At 44.7% G+C, this 24302-nt stretch overlaps 1 protein-coding gene, 1 long non-coding RNA gene and 1 other non-coding gene across 4 annotated transcripts; 2 read left to right on the forward strand and 1 right to left on the reverse strand.

The window, feature by feature from the left end:
* Positions 1 to 2369: 2369 nt before the first annotated feature.
* Positions 2370 to 11056, reverse strand: Gm38983. 2 transcript variants are annotated; one of them, XR_881933.3, is made up of 2 exons: positions 9857 to 11056; positions 2370 to 9191 (listed from the first exon to the last, which is right to left on the reverse strand). It is a non-coding gene; the product is annotated as a predicted gene, 38983 (long non-coding RNA). The 2 variants fall into 2 exon arrangements; XR_881932.3 differs by having other exon boundaries at positions 9845 to 11056.
* A 298-nt stretch (positions 11057 to 11354) lies between these two features.
* Positions 11355 to 24222, forward strand: Zfp84 (zinc finger protein 84). The gene is made up of 5 exons (NM_023750.2): positions 11355 to 11498; positions 14142 to 14206; positions 18141 to 18267; positions 18708 to 18794; positions 18935 to 24222. Exons 2-5 carry the CDS (start codon positions 14174 to 14176, stop codon positions 20365 to 20367), a joined length of 1680 nt encoding a protein of 559 aa, NP_076239.1. The 5' UTR covers positions 11355 to 11498; positions 14142 to 14173; the 3' UTR covers positions 20368 to 24222.
* Positions 16097 to 16179, forward strand: Mir1964 (microRNA 1964). The gene has a single exon (NR_035490.1). It is a non-coding gene; the product is annotated as a microRNA 1964 (primary transcript).
* Positions 24223 to 24302: the final 80 nt, after the last annotated feature.

The raw sequence follows: 24302 nt of genomic DNA on the forward strand, positions 1-24302 counted from the left end.
TCTTCATGCATGTAGAAAAGCTCATCCTATTGTCTGAAGGACCATTTCCTCTGAAAATGTTCTTGGATGGACTGGAGAGATGGCTTAGAGGTTAAGAGCACTGACTGCTCTTGCAGAGGTCCTGAGTTTAAATCCCAGCAACCACATGGTGCCTCACAACCATCTGTAATGGGATCTGTTACCCTCTTCTGGTGTGTCTGAAGGCAGCTACAGTGTACTTACACATATTAAATAAATAAATAAATAAATCTTTTTTAAAATGTTCTTGGACAATAAAAAAACAAAAAAACTATGAGTATGAGCCAGAATGTAGGCCTGCAAGCAGCATTCCTTTATGATTCTCACCTTCTGTGGGTGTTACAGCTCTGAGGGTGTAAGACCCCAACTCAATGTGTTTCTTAGACCCCTAGAAAAGAAGCCCAGCATGGAGTTCTTTGTTCTTTCGCCTTCAGCCTGAAAGAACAGTGACCACTATGTGACCCACCCAGGCACCTGACCCATTGTGTAAGGGACCAAGAATGTTTACTCAACTTCCCCAGTCTTTGTGATCTTATCCTATAAGACCCCTGAAGCTGGGCCTCTGCTCAAGTCCTGGGATGAGCTGGCCGGCACCCCAATGACTTGGGAGAAAACCACACCTGATGCAAACTGCAAGAACTTTTATTATCAGCTAGCTGAGGAAGAACTCTTCACTCCTCAAAGGGCAGGGGAGTTTGACCTTGAGCGGTAACAGTAGGGGGCCTTTAAGAGTTAGCTGAGGAACTGGGAGGAGTTGGGAGGAGAGTTGGCTATAGCTCCTTTGGGGGGGGGGCAGAGCACAGTCCATGATAGGGGTCCCAGCCCATGCTTCCCCAGATGAAAAACAGCAAGGTCTGGCATGGATGCTATGATGCTCGGTCTCCTGTGTACCCAGAAGCCACTTGGGTACCTTTCCGGGTTGAGAACGGGTGTGGAGGGGGAGGGGGCATTGTTGCAGGTCTGTGCTTCCCTGAGCATCAGGCAGGAAGGGGATAGTTGAGCCTGGGGAGGGAGCAGAATCTGGTTTGGTTTCAAGTGAGTGCCAAGAGCACAGAGGGCTTGGATGAGAGAAGGCCCTTTCTGGGAAATTTAGGTAGACTCTTTATGATGAAGGCCTCCCCTGAGTAGAGATCCTTGATGAAGGAGATAGTCCTTGCCTGTCCAAACTGCTTTACTTGATGGCAGATGTGAATGCATACATTTTACAAGGGATAAACCAGGAATTACATACCCTTCTCAGGAAGAAATCCAATATAAGCCCTGCCCTTTGCCCAGTTCCTTTGTCCACTCCTAGGACAGAAGGGCGGCCATCCCTGGATGTGTCCCTCCTCCTGCTGGGTTCTTCCTTCCACTAAATTTCCTTCATGAGATTTATTCCATGAAGGGACTCATCAGAAGAAGCCAAGTACAAAAGAAGCAAAGAAGACTCAAAGAAGGAGCAGGGTTGAGACTTCTGAGCCCCCCAGCGCAGCTGGGGATCCCCTTCCCTGGAAGCTGCAATGCCTCTGTTGAGGAGGCTTCCTCTCAGAGATGTGTGGTACCTGGGATCCCCAGACTCAAGATACCCTTCCCTTGGGACACTATCCCACCTAAGAGATGTATAGTTCCTGGGCCCCTTCTTCTGGGATACCCTTCCCATCTCAAACTGTGTGGTTCCTGGACTCCAGAGCCCTGGGAAAGCTTTCCATCTGAGCAGGAACACGTACAGATATCCTGACAGTGAAGATCATTCCTGCCCCTAAGGAACTTGATGCTCCCTCATCAGCAGGAAATATTCTAATCACAGCACCTCACCCTTTATGACCTTTGACTTTATCCAGGGATCTCTTTCCCTTCTCTATATCCGTTTTTTCTTTCTTTTCTAGTGTTAGGGGTTGAAAGGGTGGAAGAAAGAAGAATCCACAAACTAGCTAAAAGGCAGCTACAAACCCTAGGCTGACCAGACTTGCAGCAATCTTCCTGCCTTGTCCTGACAAGTACTGTGATTACAGATGTATCATAGTATGTTCCGTTGTCAGTATTGTTTTATGTATATAGTAAAGCTTGCTGAGGTTTGGTCTGTTGCTATGTACTGTAATGCTAAATACTGGCCCTGAGAATTGGTTGCCCCCTGACAAGAAGATCCTCCTGGGCTTGAAGTCTGAGGCAGAGATCATGAGAAGTGGAGGAGAGAAGAAGAAAGAAGATGTCACAAGGAGAGTATGCCATGAGGGCCAGTCAGTTGTAGTAGATGTGGCCCAGGAAGAACAGGCCAAGTGATATCTCACATTTATTGACAAGGAAGTAGACAAAGTAGCATAGAGAGGGTTGGTATCTGCCCAGCTCTGGTGCTTTAAGGCTTACAACAAATATAAAGGTTTTGTGTCTTTTATTTGGGAACTAAATGATCAAAGGTGGGGTAGAAACCCCAAAACAATTTTAACACAACAAAACCTAAACCTTTTCCATTGAGATTTCAGTTTACTCTTTATTACAAATGGTGTTTCGATATACTCTTAATTGTTTCTGCCGAATATTTCTACTGAACTTCAAAGTACATGTGGATCATTAAAACTATTTCCATTCATCTTGAATAGAACAGCAGCTTCCATTCATTCTAAATAGATGCACTGTGGACATAATGTGTGAAAGGTACCAGCCCTTATTCTCTAAAGGAAACTGCACCTCATTCACATCAAAAGCCGATATATGATAATATAGCACCAGTCCATACTCCTCTTTTATAAATTTATTTTGCATAAATGTTTTAACCTCCCTTTTAACCTACCACCCACCAGAGATAGTGGAGGGGGATGTTATTAGGATACAGGGTGTCTTAGTCAGGGTTTCTATTCCTGCACAAACATCATGACCAAGAAGCAAGTTGGGGAGGAAAGGGTTTATTCGGCTTATACTTCCATGCTGCTGTTCATCACCAAAGGAAGTCAGGACTGGAACTCAAGCAGGTCAGGGAGCAGGAGCTGATGCAGAGGCCACGGAGGGATGTTCATTACTGGCTTGCTTCACCTGGCTTGCTCAGCCTGCTTTCTTATAGAACCCAAGACTACCAGCCCAGAGATGGTCCTACCCACAAGGGGCCTTTCCCCCTTGATCACTAATTGAGGAAATGCCTTAGAGTTGGATCTCATGGAGGCATTTCCTCAACTGAAGCTCCTTTCTCTGTGATAAGTTGACACAAAACTAGCCAGTACACAGGGAAAGTGAAACTATTTAGAAATCGTTCTTTGGAGCAAGTCTAATCTGTGTTGTCGGGATATCAGAAGTGTAGTTCGCATGAATCAACAGAAGCAGCTCAGTCTAGAAGTCTTGAGGCTTTGTTCTATGCTGTTTAGGAGTAGTTCTTTGGGGTGATTTTAATCTCTAATTGTCAGGATACCAGCAGTCTATCAAGTTCAGTAGTGTTAGGATAGCAAACATGAATCAGCAGTAGTGGCACGGCCAAGCAGAAACAGCCAGGCCTCCGCCAAATCTGCATGAGTCAGCAGGGGTGACCAGGATCAGCAGGGATGCCAGGAGAAGTTCTCTGCCATGCCTCTCTCAATGACGTGAAGATCAGTGAAGATGAGAGACCAACGAAGCATCATAAAACTAGCTGTGCAACCCCCTGCCACCCTCAAACCTCACATGGGTCCTCTCATGGGTCTTACCTTAGTAAAATCCCACATGATTCTGTATCAGCTGACATATCCAGAAACTTTTACTCCACTCTACCAATTGGCCGGAGTCCACGAATGTGGAAAGAAGTTGCCAGAACACCACCAGAAGGTTTTTTTTTTTTTTTTGGTGCATTTCTTTCTATGAAGTCATGACAAACGATGACCATTAAGGAATGGCCAGGCATACTAATACCATCCAGGGTCATCCACCGTGTTGGGTCTTTCTTAACATCAGACATTCTTGCACGTGTTGTCTGCTTTAGCAAAACATGCTTTCACCTGTGTCTGCTTCACGAAAATGTTCTTTCATATGTCTGCTTTAGCAAAGCATCCTTTTGCCTGTGTGCCCCAGCAAAATATCATTTGACACAACTGACTTTCAAAAAACTCCAGAAGTTTCCACTTCATATTCCCCTTTCTATTTAAGAATTTTCATGCCACGCAGTGGTGTTGCACACCTTTAATCCCAGCACTTGGGAGGCAGAGGCAGGTGGATTTCTGAGTTTGAGGCCAGCCTGGTCTACAGAGTGAGTTCCAGGACAGCCAGGGCTACACAAAGAAACCCTGTCTCCAAAAAAAAAAAAAAAAAAAAAAAAAAAAGATTTTTTTATTTTCTCTAACAATAACAATCTATATACAATAGAAATAATTATAAGAACCATCACATTTTTTAAGATGGCTTATGTACAACATAGTCAACAGTAGTCCAACAAAATAACCTTAGATTCCTATCAATATACAATAATTACACAAAACTTTAAATTTATATTAATATACAATAATTCAAACAAAACAACTTTATTTTTCTATAAATATACAATAACTAAACAAAAACCTTAAATTTCTATTAATATACAGTAGTTAAACAAAATGGCTTTAAATTTTTATCAATCCCTGATCATAACCAATAGCAACCTTCCACCTTAGATAATAACAATTATAACACATCAAGCAACCAAAACTACCTAACCCAACTTAAGGGATTGGGACAATGGTCTTATATATATTTGCTTCCTGTTGAATTGGGATAAAGAATTCCTGTTTTGGAACTCCAAGGAAAAAAATGGTTAGTTTGAAAAAAGCTTGCCCAGTCTGTGTTTATCCGGTTGTGTGTTGTCTGTCCAGTCTCTGGACTTTCCAGGGTCTGTGATCAATAAGGCAAAGATCAGCAAAGATGTAAGACCAAGAAGCATCGCACAGCTAGCTCTATAAATAAGCCATTCTCACAGTCTGTTGAGTCCTATTTATACTCCCTCCAAACATCATGTGTCCTTCATGGGTCTTGCCTCACCACAAGTCTTGACTCAGCATGTAAGTCTTTTAGTAAAACTCCAAGTGAGTCTGTCTCAGCTGATATCACTTTGTCAATCCGGGCCCCATTCTGCAGAAGTAGCAAGAAGCTGCAGTATAACACAAAAAGTTTTTTGTCTGTTTGTTTGATGAGTTTCTCTCTATGGAGTCCCAACAGATGCAGCTCAACTACACAATGTAAGGTGGACCAATACATGTGTGTCCTTAGCAAAGAATCTTTACATGTCCTTTCATGTGTTCGCTTTAGCAAAACATCCTTTCACCTGTGTCCACTTCAGGAAAACACTCCTTCAAGTGTTTACCCTACCAAAACACCATCTGATGCAACTGACTTTCCAAAGGTCCCTTAAGTTTCCACTTCAATTGGGGCTCTTCAAGCTTTCAATAGTCTGATTGCCCTCATGCATTTGGTATTTGCATTTTTAAATGCCAATATTTCTATCAATGACTGTCTGGTTTCAGGGTCTAATATGTCTCTCTTCACAGCTGAACCCAACCTCTGTAAGAATTCTGTAAAGGCTTCACCAGACCCCTGTATTATTTTAGTAAATGTAGTAGATTCCTTACCCTCTGGCCCCAGGATCCTCAATTATATCCCAAGCTCTTAAAGCTGCAGCATGATATTGTTCAGTTGAACCATCATTAGATTGGATTTGTTCTTGTTGTAGGTCAGCACAACTCCCTTCACCAAGTAGCTGCTCTTTAGTAACATTTATCCCATTTATTTGTTGTTCTGTTTTCGTGGTGGCTTCATTGCCTCTACCATGACAACGATTGTAATTGATGTCCAGCTTCTAGAAAAGCTGACGCCAATCGCTTCCAATCTTGTGGGATAACCCTATGCTGTGTGCTTAGCATTTAGCAGTTATTTAACAAAAGGAGAATGTAAGCTATATCATATAACAACCTCTTTAAAATAATTGAGATCTAGCATTTCTATCGGATACCAGGTCAATTCATTATAGGCAGAACCACCATCATTAGCACACATATGTTGTACAAAGACTGGGAAGGCTGAGGAAGCTGTGTAGGTCCAAGCAAATCCTCTGGTGATGCACTTGGCTGAACACCATCCAGTTGTATTTTCCCAATCCCCTACTCTGCCTGGCCCCTAGTTTCACAGAGGTGCTCTGGGTGCTTGGCAGGAAGAGTGCGTGGAGTAGGGCCCAGCAGCCATTTACCGTCCAGCCTAGTTTGCTTCCAGCTTTCATCATGCAGTAAATCCCTGTTCTCGTTCACCAAGCCTTGACGTTTTTCTCCTTCCATTTTTTTTTTGGAGGGGTCCTCTTTGTTTTCCAAATACTTCAACCTCTGTCAGCAAACTCTCTAAGTGCATAGTCAACTCTGCAATCTTCTCTAACAGGAGAGAATTGTTAGGTTTCTCCTTAAAGTTTTTCAAAATAGTATACATGAAAAATATGAAGCAAAATAAAAACAATCCTCTTCTGGGAGCAAGGCAGGCGACCACCTAGTTGCCATTTCACCAATATCCTTAAGCAACATTGCTAACCCCTCATAACCTGCCATTTCCTCTACATTAGAAGCAGAGTTACCCATTATGCCTAAGTCACGTTGGGCATCACCTGCTGGATTCCATTTTTCAAAAAAAAAAAAAAAAGCCTACTTTTAATAAGGTTTCTTAAATTCTTTAACCTGTCTTAAAACCCACCACCCACCATAGGTAGTAGAAAAGGAAAGTTATTTGGATTCAGGGGAAATGGACCTGTTTATAAATAGTTCTTTGGAGCAACTCCAATCTGCATTGACAGGATATATACCAACAGTCCAGTTCAGTTGCATCAGGATAGCAAACACTAATCAGCAGCGGTGGCACAACACAGCAGAGACAGCCAGGTCTCTGCTGAATCTGCACCAGGACCAGCAGGGACACTAGAAGTTCTCTGCCATGCTGCTCTCAACAAAGTGAAGATCAGCAAAATCTCAAGACCAATAAAGTGTTGCCAAGCTAGCTATGCAAGCTCCACACAGTCTGTCTAGTCCTATTTATACTACCTCCAAACACCACATGTCCACCCATGTGTCTTGCCTCAGCAAAACAACACATGAGTCTGTCTTAGCAAAACTCCACTGTATCGTCTGACATCACTCTGCCGATCGGCCCGAGTCTGAGGAAGTAACAAGAAGCCGCCATAACATCACCAGAAGTTTTTGTTGCATTTCTATGAAGTCATGAAATGAAAGAAAAAAATTGGGCCACATTCAAAGCTTCCTCGTGTTCCCTCTATGCTTAGATTTTCACAGACGCACCAATTCTTTGATGTACATTAAGGGGTGAGCCATATCTGTAGGACCTCCCATGCTAATGACTTATATGAGGTTTCTTATCAGTGTGGATTCTCTGGTGTTGAGCAAAGATGGAAGCGGAATAAAAGCCTTCCCAAATCCTTTACAATTGAAACGTTTTTTACTAGTATGAATTTTCTGGTGTTGTGTAAAGTATCCACACATTTTAAAGGCCTTTCTGTAGCCCCTAAGCATCACACCTCAAAAGCTATCAAAGCTGCGGAAGGCTCCTCCTTTCCATTCTATCCTAAGGTCAAGATGAGATGCCCCACCCCAACCCCAACCTCGGAGCTGTCAAAAATGGTGGCTCCTGTCAAAATGGCAGCCTTCACAGGAGTTGTCTGCAGTGGCACATCTCCTTTCCACCTCAACAGGAGCTGCCCGCCCACCAGGAGCTGTCCGTGGTGATGATACCGTCTTTCCTGCCTCAGCCTACAACCCTGATGAAATACCGCTGCAGGAGCTGTCCACAAAGTCAGGCTCTCCTCTCCGGCCTCCCAGAGCAGATCCATAGATATGGCACCTCAGCCAAAGCCAAAGCCAGGTGAGACTTTCCACCCTAACCCATGGGGCCCTGCAGGGAAAGGGGATTGGGGGGGGAGCCCCTAATCCCTGAACAGGAAACCCCACCAATCTCTGACTTCCTCAAGCTCAGGACTTGAAATTTCACCAATCCTCAATCTGGAAATCCCCGCCCTGAAAAGCCTCCTCAGATATCCTCAGTAAGACCCGCTCTTTAATTCTCTGTTGCTCACTCCTGGAAGCAGAGGCAGCCACTCCTAGATTCCTTCCTCTGCATCATGGGCCCTCCAAAAATTCTCTTTCATGAGATTTGCTGCCTGTTTTGACTCTTTCATTGGAAGAAGGCAAGAAGAAAAGAAGCAACAAAAAGAACAAAAGAAGCAAAGGGAAGGAGTGGGGCTATGTGGGACCGTGAATGGCAGCTTGGTCCCTAGTTGAGCTAAGGTTTAAAATCCAGAGACCTTGAAGGGATGGTAGGCATTTCGCCTGCTCCCGGCACCAGGTCCCTGTCACTAGCCAAAGCTCCCCATAGATTTGTGTCCACCAGTCATGTAAAGGCAATGCCCTAAGCCCCTCCACAGGGAGAAGACATGACCTGTGGTCATGTAGGCTCAAGACAGATCTCCATTTTAATGAGTTACTTAAAGGCCTGGAGGGCTTTAGCCAATAAGCTTTCCTTCCCAGACACTCCTCCCTGCAAATGGTATTTAACTTCAGTTTTACTCATCTACTTTCACCATGACAATAAATGCCTTAAAACCATGGACTGCCTCTTTTCATCGGGATCCACCGTGGGAAGCCTTGGAGAGGGCTTTCACCTATGGAGCCACAGTCTAGTCTCCCATAGAAGGCCTCTCTGCACTCCCAGTCACAGTTGCCACCAAGCCAAGCTCGAGCCCCACTGCTGCTGCTAAGTCAAGGACTCTCTCCCTGTGGGACCAGCTGGAGCTACACACACACACACACACCTGTCCCAGGCTAGGTCTAGCCTGCAGGGCCTCGCTCCATTCTCAGGTCTTCTGCGTCTCCCAGCAGCACCTGGATGTCCGAGAACCTGAGAACCATCGGTGCCTCAGACTGCACTTCCCCACCCCTGGAGCCATGTCCCGGGCCTGTCTGGTGATGGTATAAATAAACACGGTAAATAAACATGGTCAACTTCCTGCGTCCTGCCTCCCTGAGTGGCTGAGCCCTGTGGTGGAGCAGATGCGGGGCCCCAATATCCCTACAGGGCTGAGGCTCCTGGTCCTCAGCTCAGGTGGGGACACCCTCCCCTGGGAGCTGCAACTCTTCTGCTGAGGAGGCTTCCTCTCAGAGCTATGAGGTTCCTCAGCTCCCATGTCTCAGGATGCCCTTCCACTGCCCTTCCTTTTACAGGAGCTGAAAAAGAAATAAAAATAATAAAGCAGTTACATTTTGGGGTGGGTGTCACTGAGTCGGGGTTAATCAGAACTTATCTTCCAGGGACTGGAGTCAGAGACAATTGGTTGGTGGGTACCAAGATGGTTGCACAGTATAAACGAGCTTCTTTAGTCATAACAACTGGATGCTGTCTGTTCAGGTTTACAGAGCAGGGACTCTGAGACTTGTACGAACGAGACTGGTCCACCAGCATCCCATGCCTCCCACTGTTAACAATGCTGTGTCTTCTTGCTGAAAAACTTAATCTAGGGATTAGCTTATGTCTTCCCTCTCACAGACCTTTCAGTGTCAGCCCCAAGAAGTCAACGTGAGGAGAACGAGTGGTGAAAACAGTAAGGAACTTAGGTGGGTCACTGACACATAGAACTACAGCAGCCCAAGCAAAGACTTGTCCCTCACGGCCTGTAATGTCACCCACTGGTCACAGCTTCTCACTGTGCTTCCAATTCAGAAGAAACATCCCAGCCCTTCCCATCTTACCCACCACCCGTTGTCTCTGCCTCTTTCCTCTGTCTTTCTCTTCCAACCCCTTCTCCTCCTTTCACACATGCACGCGCTCCCGCACATTCCTTCACACAGACACACAAAGTGCTCCTGTGCTCTTCACTAACCCACAGGCCTACATTCCAGTAACAACTGGCGGCTTCTCCATGTCCAAATCAGGAACTCCAAATTTGAAACATTTGTTTAGAGCCCTCCTCCTGTCACCGCCCTTGGATTTAGGTTGAATTCATTTTGCCGAGCACTGAGAACCCTGCGGGGTGTTTGGGGACTGGGGCTGAACTGTAAATTGCTTGCACCCGTTGTTTTCTGGGAAATGTAGTTCAAACCGAGGAGTCCAAGCCGCAGTGCCTTGTGGGAAAAACAAGCCAGGGCACCAAATCCTCCTTCGTGTAACCCCTGCCACAACATCTGCTCTAAGCCGATTCACGGAGAATTCCTCTGGGAATTCTGTCTAGAAAGGGTCCCAGGAGGTCCCGGAAAGACCAGGAACCTAGAAATCCAAAAAGCGGAATCTGGGTTTCAGGCTGCCGGTAAACCTAGATCTTGTGAGCGAGATATTCTCTTCTCTCTCTCTCTCTCTCTCTCTCTCTCTCTCTCTCTCTCTCTCTCTCTCTCTCTCTCTCTCTCTCTCTCTCTCTTCCCCCCGGAGACAGTCTTCCTAATAAAACTCTGCTTCCACAACAACAAAATCAACCAACAATAACAAAATCCACCAAGACTTGAGGCACAGTGATGCATACTTTTAATCATAGCAAACAGAAGGCAGAGACATGGGCCAGAGTTTGAAGCCAGTATGATCGACATTGAATTCTCATTATATGAGTGAGAATATATATATATATATATATATATATACATATACATACATACATATGGAATTCCATAAAATTTGATCCAACATAAATGTTCATGATTGGCCCAACATAAGTGCTTGGAACAGAACAGACGATGCTCTTAAGAACTGAACCATCTCTCTGTTTATTTTCCTTTATGGACACAGGTCGTTAGGTAACCATGGCTTCAAACTTGTTATGTAACCGAGGCGGGCATTAAAACTCTTGATTCTCCTGCTTCTGCCTCCTGAGTGCTGGGATTACAAACATGCAATGCTCAACCCAGGCTAATGCAGCACATTTAAATTTGTGGCTATCGAGTGGTAAGTAGACTAAATATTCCAGTAAAGATAGGGCGATCTTTGCCCTATCCAGTCGTTCCCAGTCCTAACAGCCTTGTCTCATTCCTTCAGGGAGCTTGGAACACCACACTGGAGAAGCTCTTAAGAGCCCTCATATATCCGACTGTCAATAGCAGGATGAGTTCTTTACCGAGAACGCGGTCTGTGATGTCTTCTGGGAAATGTAGTCCTGAGCTGGATCACTTGCTCGGGTTCTTGCCTCGCTTCTGTAGCTGGAGTAAAGATCCACCCCCACCACAGAGCCGAAACTGCTTAAGTTTCAGAGACTTCAAGCCTTGGATCCTTGGGAAATTCCCCCTTTAGAAAACTAATCGTCCGTTCTCTAGTTTCAACAGATCTCTACTTCCTCTCTCGCACACTGAAACTCTCCTGCAGACTCTAGAAGTAGCACCGCCTTCTGGGAAATGTAGTCCACTATAAATGCTCAGCCACATGGCGGAAGTGGCTGGAAAGAGGTTGTTCCGGATCATCTCAGTGCCCTACCCGACCTAACCCGGTACTGTCCTGGTCGGTATTCGCTGGTCGTCCGAGTTCGAAGCCGTGAGATCGCAGTTTATACTTTTGAAGTGAGTCTGCCCTTGGTTTTAAGTGCTTTGTGTAAATACAGTCCTTAAGGCCTGTATTTGTTGGTCGCTGGCTGCAGGCCGGCTCTAGGGGACCCACCCGGTTTCCGGGATGGCGCTAGAGGCTTAAAGAGGGACTAAGGCGGCGGGAGTGTGACTGCATGGGCGAAAAGGTTTTTGGAGGATGTGGATTGTACAGGAGGGTGAGAGAGAGAGAGTGCGCGAAGTCAGCAGAACGTGGGTAGTAGGTGGTTACCAGATCCTCTAGTCTTGCAACGCAAAGTCGGGGGCGGGAGGTGCGGGACACCATTTATGTCAAGTTTATTTGAAAATTTGGGGGGAGGGGGGAGAAAGCTAAATAGTAGAGACGGTAAGGATTTCTGTGTTCAAGATAGATCAGTTTACCAATCAGCATGACTTTTAACTGTAGTTAGGAGTTAGATATGGTGACCCACATCTATAATTTCAGCACTCGAGCTGCGGAAGCTGGAAGTCAGTGACTTTGAGGACAGCCGTGGGAACATAGTGAGTTCCAGGCTACCGGGACCCACATAGTGAAATCCTGTCTCAGAAACGGATGAGTGTATAGAAATTGTATTTGAAAAAACGTAATTACTGTGGGTTCCTACTTTTGTGTCACACCCTCCGAGTAGCCATTTAGCCTTGTTTAGGGAACTCTTAGAAAATCTTAGCCTCTGTTGACTACCACTAGAGAAGTCAGAATTTGAAGTTCATGATTCTGGGTGATCCACTTCAGGTTCTAAAAAGACAACTTCCTCAGCTCTAGGCTTTTCTGTCAAGAAGCAGACATAGTGAGCACACGGAGTCTCCGTTGTACCCCATCTTCACCCTGTCCAGTTTATAGTTACAAAACTAGTCCTCGGTGTGGTGGGTTTAGAAGGTGGGGGCTTTTTGAAGGTAATTAAATGGGAGTAGTGCCCTGGCTCCCTGGAGCTACCTGCCTTCTCTAGGTGAGAGTGCAGTCCAGAGACTCCATCTGGGGACCGGGGAAATCGGTTTTCACTAGACACCTAATTTGTCAGTGCCACCACAACAGAGAAATAAGTTTGTTATTTATAAGCTAGTCTCTGGTATTTTGTTATAGCAGCTTAAGTGGGCTAATGGACTTTAATACTGCACCTGGCCAGTTCCTGCAGAAATTATTTGAAGTTCCTGAAATGTACTTTGTTTTTTTGTTTACGGTTTCCAGAGAGATCAAGTTCCTTTTTTTTTTTTTGGCTTGGTATGGAGGAATCCACAGAAACGCCTTTCTTCATGACATGAGGAACTCTTCCTACTGTCCTAGTAAAAGGGAGTGTGGGGTGAGATAGAATTGGTTAGTCCTGGGGTGAGGTGCATGTGGAGGTTTTGAAGATGATTGAACCTGTTCATGGTAACACCGAAGAGTGAGTAGCCTAGAGGCACGGCTTTGAACTTTGGACAGAATTTCATTTTATTCATCTGTCTAGTGTCTAGATAGATGGCTCGGTGGTTAAGAGCCGTGGCTACTCTTCAGAGAGTCTGGGTTCAGTCCCTAGTACCCACACTCATAGCTGTCCATAGCTCCAGTTCCAGCAGATACAGTCCCCTCTTTGTGACCCCTCAGGGCACCAGGCATGCACGTGGTACACAGACACACGTGCAGGTGAAACACCCATAAGCATAAAATAAGTAAAGCTTTTTCAAAAACAATTCTGAGCATAAACTCTCAGACAAAAGTTTGGAGAAGCTCAGGCTGCCTGCAGAAAAAAAGAAAAAACAGCAGGCATTTTACCGGGTTCTCGAAGAGACCTAGGCCATCAATTGTGGACATAGCGTTTTTTAAAATTAAAGGCTGGTCATGGTGGCGCACACCTTTAATCCTAGCACTCAGCACACAGAGGCAGGCAGATCTCTGTGAGTTTGAGGATAACCTGGCCTACATATCGAGTTTCAGGACAGCCAGAGCTACAGGGTGAGACCCTATCCCAAAAGAAGAAAGGAAGGAAGGAAGGAAGGAAGGAAGGAAGGAAGGAAGGAAAGGAGGGAGGGAAGGAAGGAGAAAGGAAAAGAAAAGAAAACAGAAAAGAAAGTAGCCAGGTGTATAATACACATTTCAAATTCCAGGACTTGGGAGGCAGAGGCAAGTGGGCCTTTGCATTGGAGACTAGCCTGGTGTACTTAGTAAAACACCATCTTTGAAAAAGAAAAATCTCTTTATGTTTATAAGAAGGTTTTGCCATGTATGCTTACAGATGAATGGCTTCTATCCTTGAGATAAGGGGATATGAGGAAGGTTTATTCCTCACCCTATTTAATAAGGTAGGAAGGAAACTTCCTGGGTGGGTCGCAGGCCTTACAAACTGAAGGAATGAGGGTCTGCCATGATCCCTGTGAGTGTCTCTCAGGAGCATTTCAGTTGTCATTATTGGTGTGTGTGTGTGTGTGTGTGTGTGTGTGTGTATGTGTGTGTTAGTCTATGTAGCAGCCCTGGCTAGCCCAGAACTCTTTATGTGGATACCGTGCTGGCCTTGAACTCCTACAGACTTCCTTGCCACATGAATAGGAAATGCAGCTCACACTCATCTGTATATGCAGCCTGAGGGCCTGGGAAAATGGGTCATGGGATGTTTCTCCCAATTCCACCTTCCTTCTTCCATTCTGCAGTTTGTCCAGAGTGCCCGGAAGAGCTGAGAAGCATGGCCGTTGTGGACGTCAGCACCGTGTTTAAGGTGAGGTGAATTTCTCCTGCCAGCTCTCTTCTGGTTGCTAATTCCTGAAATGGACTTGCACCCCCATTGTCATGGTAACCATGGAAGGTCTGAGCTTTGCCAGCATAATTCTTTCTCCGGTGAACTATAAGGGACTGTCTGGTTGTTCTGTTCTTTTCTCTTCTTTTCTCTTCTCTTCTTTTTTTTTTTCTTTCTCTCTTCCTCTCTTTCCTCCTCCTCCTCCTCCTTCTTCTTCTTTTTCTCCTTCTCCTTCTTCTTTTTAATAATTTTAAATCTTACTTTATGTGCATTGGTATGAGGGTGTCAAATCCCCTAGATCTGGAGTTAGAGACAGTTGTAAGCTGCCATGTTGGTGCTGGGAATTGAACCCCCGTCCTTTGAAAGAACAGCCAGTGCTCTTAACCACTAAGCCATCTCTTTCCAGCCACTGTTTTTCTTTTTTTTTTTTAATTCAAGCATCTTCCAGGCCATGTAAGGAACCCCAGTTCCTAAGTGTTCATGAGTTTACTTCATTTTCCTATTCCTTACTTTCATGATCTGAAAGTAGAAGAAGTAATAGCATTTACTTTAGATTAGTTTTAACTAAATTGATGTGTGTAACATGTTGAGGGCCAGCTTCGTTCAACACAGCAGGGGCTGAAGAGGAGGGGTGAAGTGACAGGACACATGGACATGGGAATCTTTTGATAATTCAGACAGGTTCTCTTTGTTTTTAGTGGGGTCCAGGAGTCACCCCACAAACTGCAAAAACACTGATCTCAGTCAGACAGGGATAGTTTTTTGAGCGCACACCCTAAGACTGACCAATCAAGGCCATTGCTCAGAATTCGGGGGGCTGAGGCTATGACCCCAAACATTCTTCTGTATCAGCTTATAAAGGCTAAAGCCACAAAAACCACAATGAGCTCATAAGTAGGTGCTGGAAGTGCCACCTGATGGTCGGCCCTGACTGAGGCCAGTTTATGCATAGCAGTTCAAATTGACCTTTAAGTTGATGGGTCCCAAGTGAAGCCTATAGTTGTGAAATTTCCTAAGATTAACAAACCTCATAACCTACAGAACATAACAGGGTATATGGTCAGCATGACCCTGCTCTGAGTCAAGTTATTTTTCTGTGTCAGTGACAGGCAGGCATGTTTTACAGCAGCAATGTGAAATAGCTGGCAGGAGCAAAATGGCTGCAGCTCTGCTGGCGGGGTAGACCTCAGTAGTTTTTCTTTTAAGCTTATATCCCCCAGCAAAGACTTTCAGGCAATGTATAAGTTGCAATGTGGCTACATTCTATTTTTCTTCAAGTGAATGATTACAGTGAGTACAAGTAAAAAGCCAGTCTGTTTCTCAGCACTTTTTACACGAATAAACATTTTACATAGTACAGGTGAAAACCAATTGATCTGCAAGGACCCACATACACTCATGTCTAAGTAACTTGTTATAGATTAACAACGTGTAAGCAAGGTGTTCTCAGCCAGTTCTCTTACCGGCAAGCTGCATTTTGTGGTTGCAAAGAAAGGCTCGATCATTTTTATCATTTATCTTTGGATCCATCATTTAATTGTTTATCACAAAAAGTAATCTTATATAAAATCTTAATCATAAATCTAAACTTTTATATAAAAAAACAATCATTTTCCTTTAACTTTTTTCTAAGCCCTCAGGGTGCACCCTACACATTAAATTTTTTTACTAAATCATAGGATCAGAAAGCCGAGGGCATAAATGGCTACAAGAAATTAACCATTACCCTTAATCACCCACCCAGCTTGATCAAGAAAGGCACCTCAGCTAGTAATAACCAGGCTTACTCAACTTTCAAAAATGAACCTTTCTGAACTTTAAATTCTTGCCCAAAATTTTCTACATCAAAGCAACTAACACAAACATCTTAACCTTTCTTGCGAAGCTGGAGCACAAAAGCCGGTGCCGGTGTGATGCCTACACCGACTTCTGGGCTCCGGCTTTGGAAGGAAGGAGGTAGCCTCGGCTGGCATTGCTGGTATTGCCTTGACTAATCCTCACACCTACTTGCAGAGGTATGCTAGTACCACAGGGAGGAGGGGACAGATGCCAAAGGGAGCAGGGAGTCAACTGTCCGTCTTGCTTTTAGTTCTCCTACAGGCAGTGCTTTTTTTATTTTCTAAATGCCTCTGTGTCCCTTCTCCCCAGGAGTATGCCCCTTGCTATTTTATGTCTCCCTATTACTATTTTAATCATAACCAAAGTGCTTCCACTTGAGCGTGTCAAGTTCGGAAAACAGGTGGCCTCAGCAGCAAATGGCTTCATCCTTCCGGGCAGCTGCAGCATTTACACCAAGACAATTACATTCTCTAGCTCTGAGCCTCTCGAAGGGCCCCAGTGCAGTGCTGGATGCCTTCTACCCTCGCCTGCAATGCCCCATCTGTGGGTTTGAGTTTGTTCTTGTTTTTCTTACTTGAGACTGAGTGTCGTTGTGTAGCCCAGGCGTCCTGGTTAGTATTTATGCCAATCTGGCACAAGGTAGACTCGTCAGTAAGAAGGGGGCCTCAGTTGAGAAAATGCCTCCATAAGGTTAGAATGTAGACAAGCCAGCAGGGCATTTTTTAAATTAGTGATCAATGGGGGAAGGCCCAGCCCACTGTGGGCAAGGCCATCTCTGGGCTGGTGGTCCTGCGTTCTACAAGAAAGGAGTCTGAGCAGGCCATGGGAAGCAAGCCACTAAGCATCGCACCTCCATGGCGTCTGTATCAGCTCCTGCCCCGGCTTCCCTCAGTGATGCACAGATACCTGGAAGCACCGGGAGTACACACCCTCTTTCCCAAGGGGCTTTGGTTTTGATGTTCCATCACAGTAATATGTAAAATGGCTAGGTATTTAGAACAGTAACCAAATCTCTCAACTCCCTGTCAGCCCTCCTCCCAGTTTCCAGCCCAGCCTCTTCAGATGTTTCTCCCAGCCATTCCTCCCTCAGTTCCCCAACTGTGTGCTTCAACAGTCTCTTCTGCCTGTTCTCTCAATACAAGCATCTCCAAACTATAACAACTGTTCTAGCCTATCTGCTCAGCTCAGTCTCTGAACATCTTCTCCACCAATTGTCTCCTCACTCTGCTAGCCCCATTCCTTTTTTCTCTGCCTCAGCTGGCTTTTTGTATAACCTATCCTGTTCCCAGAAATCTGAGAGGCAACCAACCCTGAAGGTCATGAAGTCAAGCAGTTTTAACAACAAAAAATTCTTAAAGGGCCAGTTGACTAGCAACTGGAGATCCTTTAAAGGGCCAAGTGCGCAAGATAAATTACACTACAGTAATATGAACCCTAATTAAGACCCCGGGCTAGCCCTGAATTTCTGGCTGTGCCCCCCAGTGCTAGCTAGAGTCACGAGAATGAGCCACTTGGCTGGCTAGACTGGAGCGAGTCTGTGGTTGAATTTGCAGGATGGAGAGAAGCAGTTATCCTCCAGCTTGTGAATTTACTCCCAAAAAAAGGCAAATTAGGAAAGAGAAATTTGCCAAGGACAAAGTAGCATTTGTGTCATCCTTGTGGGAGCCTAGACACAGGCTTGATGTGAGACAGCATGTTGGGAGTGTGGCCAACAAGGGACAATTGGCAAATGCCTTTTCTGCTGGAGTTTTTGTTGGGAGAACCTGCTATGGCTACATCTCATTTACATTACTGACTCTTTGGCCTCCTAGAAGTCAAGCTGGAACAGGTCAAGGTCTCAGGCATACAGTTAAAAAACAAACAAACAAACAAACAACCAGATAAACCCACCTCATCAGGCTGGAAATCAAGGGCTCAGAAGTGATTTCTCAGGGGCCAAAGGCCACTTCCTTGAAATGTTCAGTTTCCCTGTGCTGGAAAGGGGATATGCCTTGCCCTGGCACCCCTTGAAGAAAGAGCTTTAATGTTTCCCTGAAGTCTTCCCTGCTGTGTGTGTTACCTCATGCGTTCATTTCAGGAGTTGGTGGTGTTCAGGGACGTGGCTGTGGAGTTCTGTAAGGAGGAGTGGGAGTGTCTGGGCCCTGAGCAGAGGTCGCTATACAGAGATGTGATGCTGGAGAACTACAGCAACTTTGTGTCGCTGGGTAAGTTCATCTGTACCTCTCTGTAAGGGCTAGGGATGAAGGCCTGTGGGAGGGAGATAAGTCTACCACATGCAGCCTCAAACTATTGAGCCTTTTCCATCCCCACAGTCATGGCTTCACAGCTGGTAAACAGCTGCCATTGAATCCTTTGCTACACTCTGGCACATACTTTCTCAAGATACTTTCCTGCTTCTTTTAATTTTCAGTGATTCCTGCAAGCAACAGTTATTTCCTAAGGTGCTTGCTAAGTGGTGGCTTGCTCGCTGTTTGTTTGTTTGTTAGTTAGTTAGTTAGTTAGTTAGTTTGTTTGTTTGCATCACAGTCACTCTGAGGATCTGCAGTTTGTTTCAGGTTGTTAGTTCTGTGATGAATGCCTTTTGCTGTTGAGGCTTGTCTCTGTATTTGTCTTTACCGTTCTCTTTTTCTCTTTCTTTGAGTAGGACTTGCCATTTCTAAGCCATCAATAATTTCACTGCTGGAGCAAGGCAAAGAGCCCTGGATAGTGGAGCAAGCAGGATGGTGCCCAGGTGAGGAAAGACGACTGCACATGGTGCGCAGATAAATACGTAGGCGAAACACTGATGCGTGTTAAATAGTGAGGAAGCACATGGTTCTGTTTGTCTGGTGCCCCGTGTCTGCTCGCGCTGATGAACTTACTTTCTTTCAGATCTGCTGTCTGTAAATGAAGCTAAGAGTTTGTCTCTAAAGAATGGCATCTTTGGAAAGGAATCGTTAAAATGGAAAATAATAGAAAGAGTTGGTAGTTCTTGCCTTGAGGAATCTTGTTTTGGAGATGATTGGAAATGCAAGGGACTCCTTGAGACAAAACGGGAATCTACAGAGGAATATTTACAGGGAGTGACAGACCCGTTGGAAGAGACGTCAGCCAGATTCGTTCAGCCTGCACCCATTGCTCTGAGTGAAGTGACGCATTCCGAAACGAAACTCTCTGAGCAGGACGCAGGCGAAACCATCACTCAACAGGTGCGAATTCCTACCAGTGACAAACTTAATGAAATGTACGAGAATGCCTTTATCTATTACACAGGTGAGATGAAGCGTCAGCAGGACTTTGCTGGGGACAGATGTGATGAGCTAAAGGCGTGCAGCAGAGGATTCGCCTATGACTTTCAGCTCGCCCCGTATCAGATCAACAAGAAGCCCTACCAGTGCGAGATCTGTGGCAAGATCTTTGAGAAGCACGCTTACCTTGTTCAGCATAACCGCTTTCACACGGGGGAGAAACCCTGCGAATGTAAGGAGTGCGGGAAAGCCTTCACCAACTGCTCGCTGCTCGTCCAGCACCAGAGGGTCCACACGGACGAGAAGCCCTACGAGTGCAAGCACTGTGGGAAGGCCTTCCTCTACTTCTCCACGTTTTTTCAGCATCAGAGAACCCACACCAACGAGAAGCCATACGAATGCCACAAATGTCAGAAGGCCTTTAACAAGAGTGCCAACCTCACTAGACATCAAAGGATCCACAGCGGCGAGAAACCCTACGAGTGTAACTTATGCGGAAAGACCTTCACTTGGGCTTCCAACCTGAATGATCACCAAAAGATTCACACCGGCGAAAAACCTTACGAGTGTAACTACTGCGAAAAGGCCTTTCTCTGCCATTCGGCCTTCATGAAACACTATAGAACTCACACAAACGAGAAGCCCTACGAGTGCCAGGAGTGTATGAAGGCCTTCCGGCAGAAAGCCCATCTCATCCAGCATCAGCGAGTCCACACTGGCGAAAAACCTTACGAATGTAAGGAGTGTGGGAAGGCCTTCGCGTGTCCTTCCTACTTTAACAGACACCAGAGGATTCACACTGGAGAGAGGCCTTATGAGTGTAAAGAGTGTGGGAAGGCTTTCATTGATTGTAAAACTCTCATTCTGCACCAGAGGATCCACACTGGCGAGAAGCCCTTCCAGTGCCAGCAGTGTAGCAAGGCCTTCAGGCAGAGGTCCCACCTGACGCAGCATCAGAGGATCCACACTGGCGAGAAGCCCTACGAGTGTAAGGAGTGCGGGCAGGCCTTCACTCGGCTCTTACAGGTGAAGAAACACCAGAGAGTCCACACGGTGGGGGAAATCCTGTGTATCTGAACACTGCCCTCTATTTACTGAAAATCCCTGACTCAGCATCTTCACAACCACACAGAAGATAAACATTAATGACTCGGAAATGCGGGAAACACCTTTATGTGTCCCTCAGCTATGCAGACTGCTGGAAAAGCCTTCTGGAAGGGAAGGGTGTGAAACAACCTCTCAGACTGTGCTTCACGTTGTGCAATTTATACTATGCTCAAAATAGGAAGCTCTCCTTATTTTCGGCTATTCGTTATGGAATAGAGTTTGTCAGAGAGAACCATCTGATGACTATTCTATTTTTTTTTTTTGCTTTCTTCTTTTTTGTTTTTTGTTTTTTTGCTTTATAACCTACTGTTTATTGAGTATTAATTCACATAGGAAAAATAAAAATTAAATTATGAATAGAAATACTAATTCTATTACCAGTAGAAGGGTTCTATTTAAGTATAGTTATAGACAGTACCACATAGAGAACAATGGTGTGCATGCTGTTAGTGTAGGGGTTTCACATGCATCGATTGCTGACTGTGTTTTATTAAGTTGACTTCAGCCCTGCTTCAGATTGCTGCCTTTTAGCTGGGAGGATGGTTATTTTGGGGACGGGATGAATCAGTAAATGGGGTCTTTGGCATAGCTGCTAGACAGGATCAGGAAGGATTCGGAACCGTCCTCTTATGATGTTCTTTGTTACTATTTTTGGAACATTCATACCCACTTTATTCATGACATCGCCTGTCAGTGCTTGTCCCATGCCAAAGCCTTCAAAAGGAGTTCCGGCGTGACAGTGATTGGAACGGAACACGAGCAGATTTCCACTTCGACTTGAGTTGAGTCTGAAAGCCGACCCTAGCAAGGCCACATGGACTCACTGCTCAGGGTGCCCGGCACAGCAGAGGACAGTCGGATCTGTGCAGGACAAGAATTGGAACAAACTCATAATCTGTCACCGTCACCAGGTGACTCTCAGTCATGTGAAAAGTGCAGTCTGAAAATACAGCTTGCTTCAGTGTGGAAGAACAACAGCTCTACACACTAAAGCCTGGCGTGGTTCATTTGAATAGATGTTGTCAAATTACACACCTTCCCCCCCCCCCCCAAAGAGCAATAAATCTTAGAGTTGACAGCAGAATTACACATTATATACAATAATCAATGAATTTAAAGAAGTTTCTAAAAACCATCAATAAAATGGATAACCGGACTTTAGGAGCTTTTTCCAAATCTGATACATAGACTAGGTTTTCGGGGGCCTAGAGGGACATTTGAAAGACACAAGCACAACCGTCAGAGCTAATGGGAAGTAGAGCATTCCCAGGCAGAAGTATGTTTGTTCGGTTGGCTTTGGTGGGTTTTATTTTAAGACATGGTCTTTCTTAAACTTGTGGCAATCCTCCTGCTTGAACCTACTGAGTGCTGGGATTAGAAGTGTGAGCTACCACACTGGCTTGAACTTGGAGCCTTGAGCCTGCTCAGCTTGGCTCTGCCCTAGAGCCTTTTATTCCCGGCTCTCTTTGTTCTGAGGCAGGCAGGGTCTTGGCTAAATGGCCTAGGCAGGCTTTGGTGCCCTTACATTAAGCCTCTCAAATAGCTGGGGCTATAGACCTCTGTTACCAGGTACAGACAGAAAGTTTGACTGCTATAAAATAAGGTATTCTCCAGATTTCAAAATCAGGCAGCAAGCAAAGGCAGTGAACATGGAATTTGCCAGTGGGAAATTGTGTGGTAGAATGGTCAACATAAATTGTATCAGTAACTCCAATAACCTTTTGAATAGGCTGATTGCTGTAGTTGAAAGGAAGTGTTTTTTAATTTTTTAAACAGATTTTTTTTCTTCAAAGGTTTATTTATTATATGTAAGCACACTGTAGCTGTCTTCAGACACACCAGAAGAAGGCATCCGATTTCATTACAGATGTTTGTGAGCCACCATGTGGTTTCTGGGATGTGAACTCAGGACCTCCTGAAGAGCAGTCAGTGCTCTTAACCGCTGAACCATCTCTCCAGCCCCCCCCCCCCCGAAAGGAAGCTTTTTTTCTCATTTAAATGGAATACTAGGTTGGTGTGGGTCATATCTGAAATTATCCCTGGCAAGGAACGATATTGCTGTGGCTTCAGATTAGCCTGAGGTCCATAGGACAGCCCCAGCTTAAAAGTGGGAAAGGGAAGACAGACAATGCTGCAGAAAGATCAAAACTGAGGGACGGGGGAAGCCCGTGCTGTTGAGATACTAACCAAAGGAGTTCAAGAAGAAACAACAAAAAACTGGTTTACCAAAAAATTAGGGAAAAAAGAACATAATGTGTGAAGATTCGTTAAAAGGGTCAGGATGCTTTTATTTGTATGTAACCAGCAGCATGGGCTCCATAAAGAAAAAGCAAAAGTTAATCAGAACTACAAAGAAAAAAGCCAGCTTGGACTTTAACATGGCTGTCAGGCAAAATCAGGACAGCACATTTGAACAAAGACCATTGAAAAGTCTAACACACACATGGCCTCTCGCAAACTTACAGAATACTCTTTTATATAAGAATTTATTTCCTGTGTCTTAAACTTCAAGTCTGAATCAGTATCAGTCAGTTCTAATTTATCTAATGCATTCTTACCTAGGCCTAGAGATGTCGCTCCATATATTTTGAAATATCTTAAATATCCTTGAAACAACCATTAGTTAAAGAAAACTTAATGGAGCTGAGGAGGAAGTGGTAGTTTGTGGTATGCAGTCGTGTGTAGCGGACAGGGTTTCCAGGAAACAGGTCCCGTGAGGAATTCATTGTCTCAAGATGATAGAGCATTTTAAAAGGTGGAAGCAAATGTAACACGTTAGGAATTTAGTGGGAAGCAAAAGTTGATACAAGTTTTTAAACAGTTGACATATTCTGGGATAATCTTTCGCTGTTAAGAAGGAATTACTGACGTGGGTAGTGATGTCTCTCACATCTTTAATCCTAGCAGAGGCTAGATGATTTCTGAGTTCCAGGCCAGTCTGGTCTACATAGTGAGACCCTGTCTGGGGGGGGGGGGGGGAATAAAAGTGGAGGCTGTGGGGATCACAAGGCATAGTTCCTAAGGCCTGCATTCCAGCACTCAGGAGTGTAGGCCCTGAGCAGCCTGGGCTACATAATGAGACTCCTTCTCAACACTGAAACTGAATCCTACACATTATTGAAGAATGAGCCCTTTAGCACTTCTACGTGTAGGAAGTGGAACATGTTAGAAAATAAAGACTAATGCCCTCATTCATAGTTCTTGTCTGTCTAGTGGGGTTTTTGGCCTTAACCACAGTTAGTTGAATCGAACGCTTTCTGAGGTATGTAGACCCTTTTCTCCCTTGCGATAGAGAACGAGGTGATGATCTTTGTACATATTAGCTTCTATCTGCAGATATCTATTAAAGGTTCATCCCTGGGTTGGAGTTGCTACTTTCTAGTATATGTACATTTACAAAAGGCCAATGTTACTAGCTTTTGGTTCTTTCTCCAATGTTACATAGTGCCCCTATCCAATCATTTTTCTGACACTTTTTTGTTTGTTAAAGCTTTGATTTCGCTAGTCTGTTAGGTAAAAAGTGTTATGACAGTTTAATTTGCATTTTTCCTGCTGTATGTAACTTGCATCTAATGCCATATTTTCCTATTTTCAAATATTACATTTTCTGTGGAGTGTCTCAGTACCATTTTCTGTTGAATGATTGCTTTCCTGATGGCTATGTAAGACTTATAATCCTCTCGAACTGTGTTTATACCAGTTTTCTCTTTTTTATGCCTGGTTTGGATTTGTAGACTTAAGCAATTCATGATTGGAAGGTATCTGTCTTGGTGTTAATGCTTGTAAATCATTTTCCCCCATTCCAATATATTTTCCAAAATCCCATGCTTTCCTCTCATGGTTTATGATTTAAAATGCCAATACAGGACTTGGAGCAGTTTGGGCTATGTCGAGTTAGGCGGCTA

This window comes from Mus musculus, chromosome 7 (assembly GCF_000001635.26).
Source record: "Mus musculus strain C57BL/6J chromosome 7, GRCm38.p6 C57BL/6J".
NCBI classification, from domain to species: Eukaryota; Metazoa; Chordata; class Mammalia; order Rodentia; family Muridae; genus Mus; species Mus musculus.

Coding starts and splice junctions, on each gene's coding strand:
- Zfp84 (NM_023750.2), top strand. CDS start 14,174: ATGGCCGTTGTGGACGTCAGCACCGTGTTTAAG. Junction 14,207..18,140: donor ACGTCAGCACCGTGTTTAAG/GTGAGGTGAATT, acceptor CGTTCATTTCAG/GAGTTGGTGGTGTTCAGGGA. Junction 18,268..18,707: donor CAGCAACTTTGTGTCGCTGG/GTAAGTTCATCT, acceptor TTCTTTGAGTAG/GACTTGCCATTTCTAAGCCA.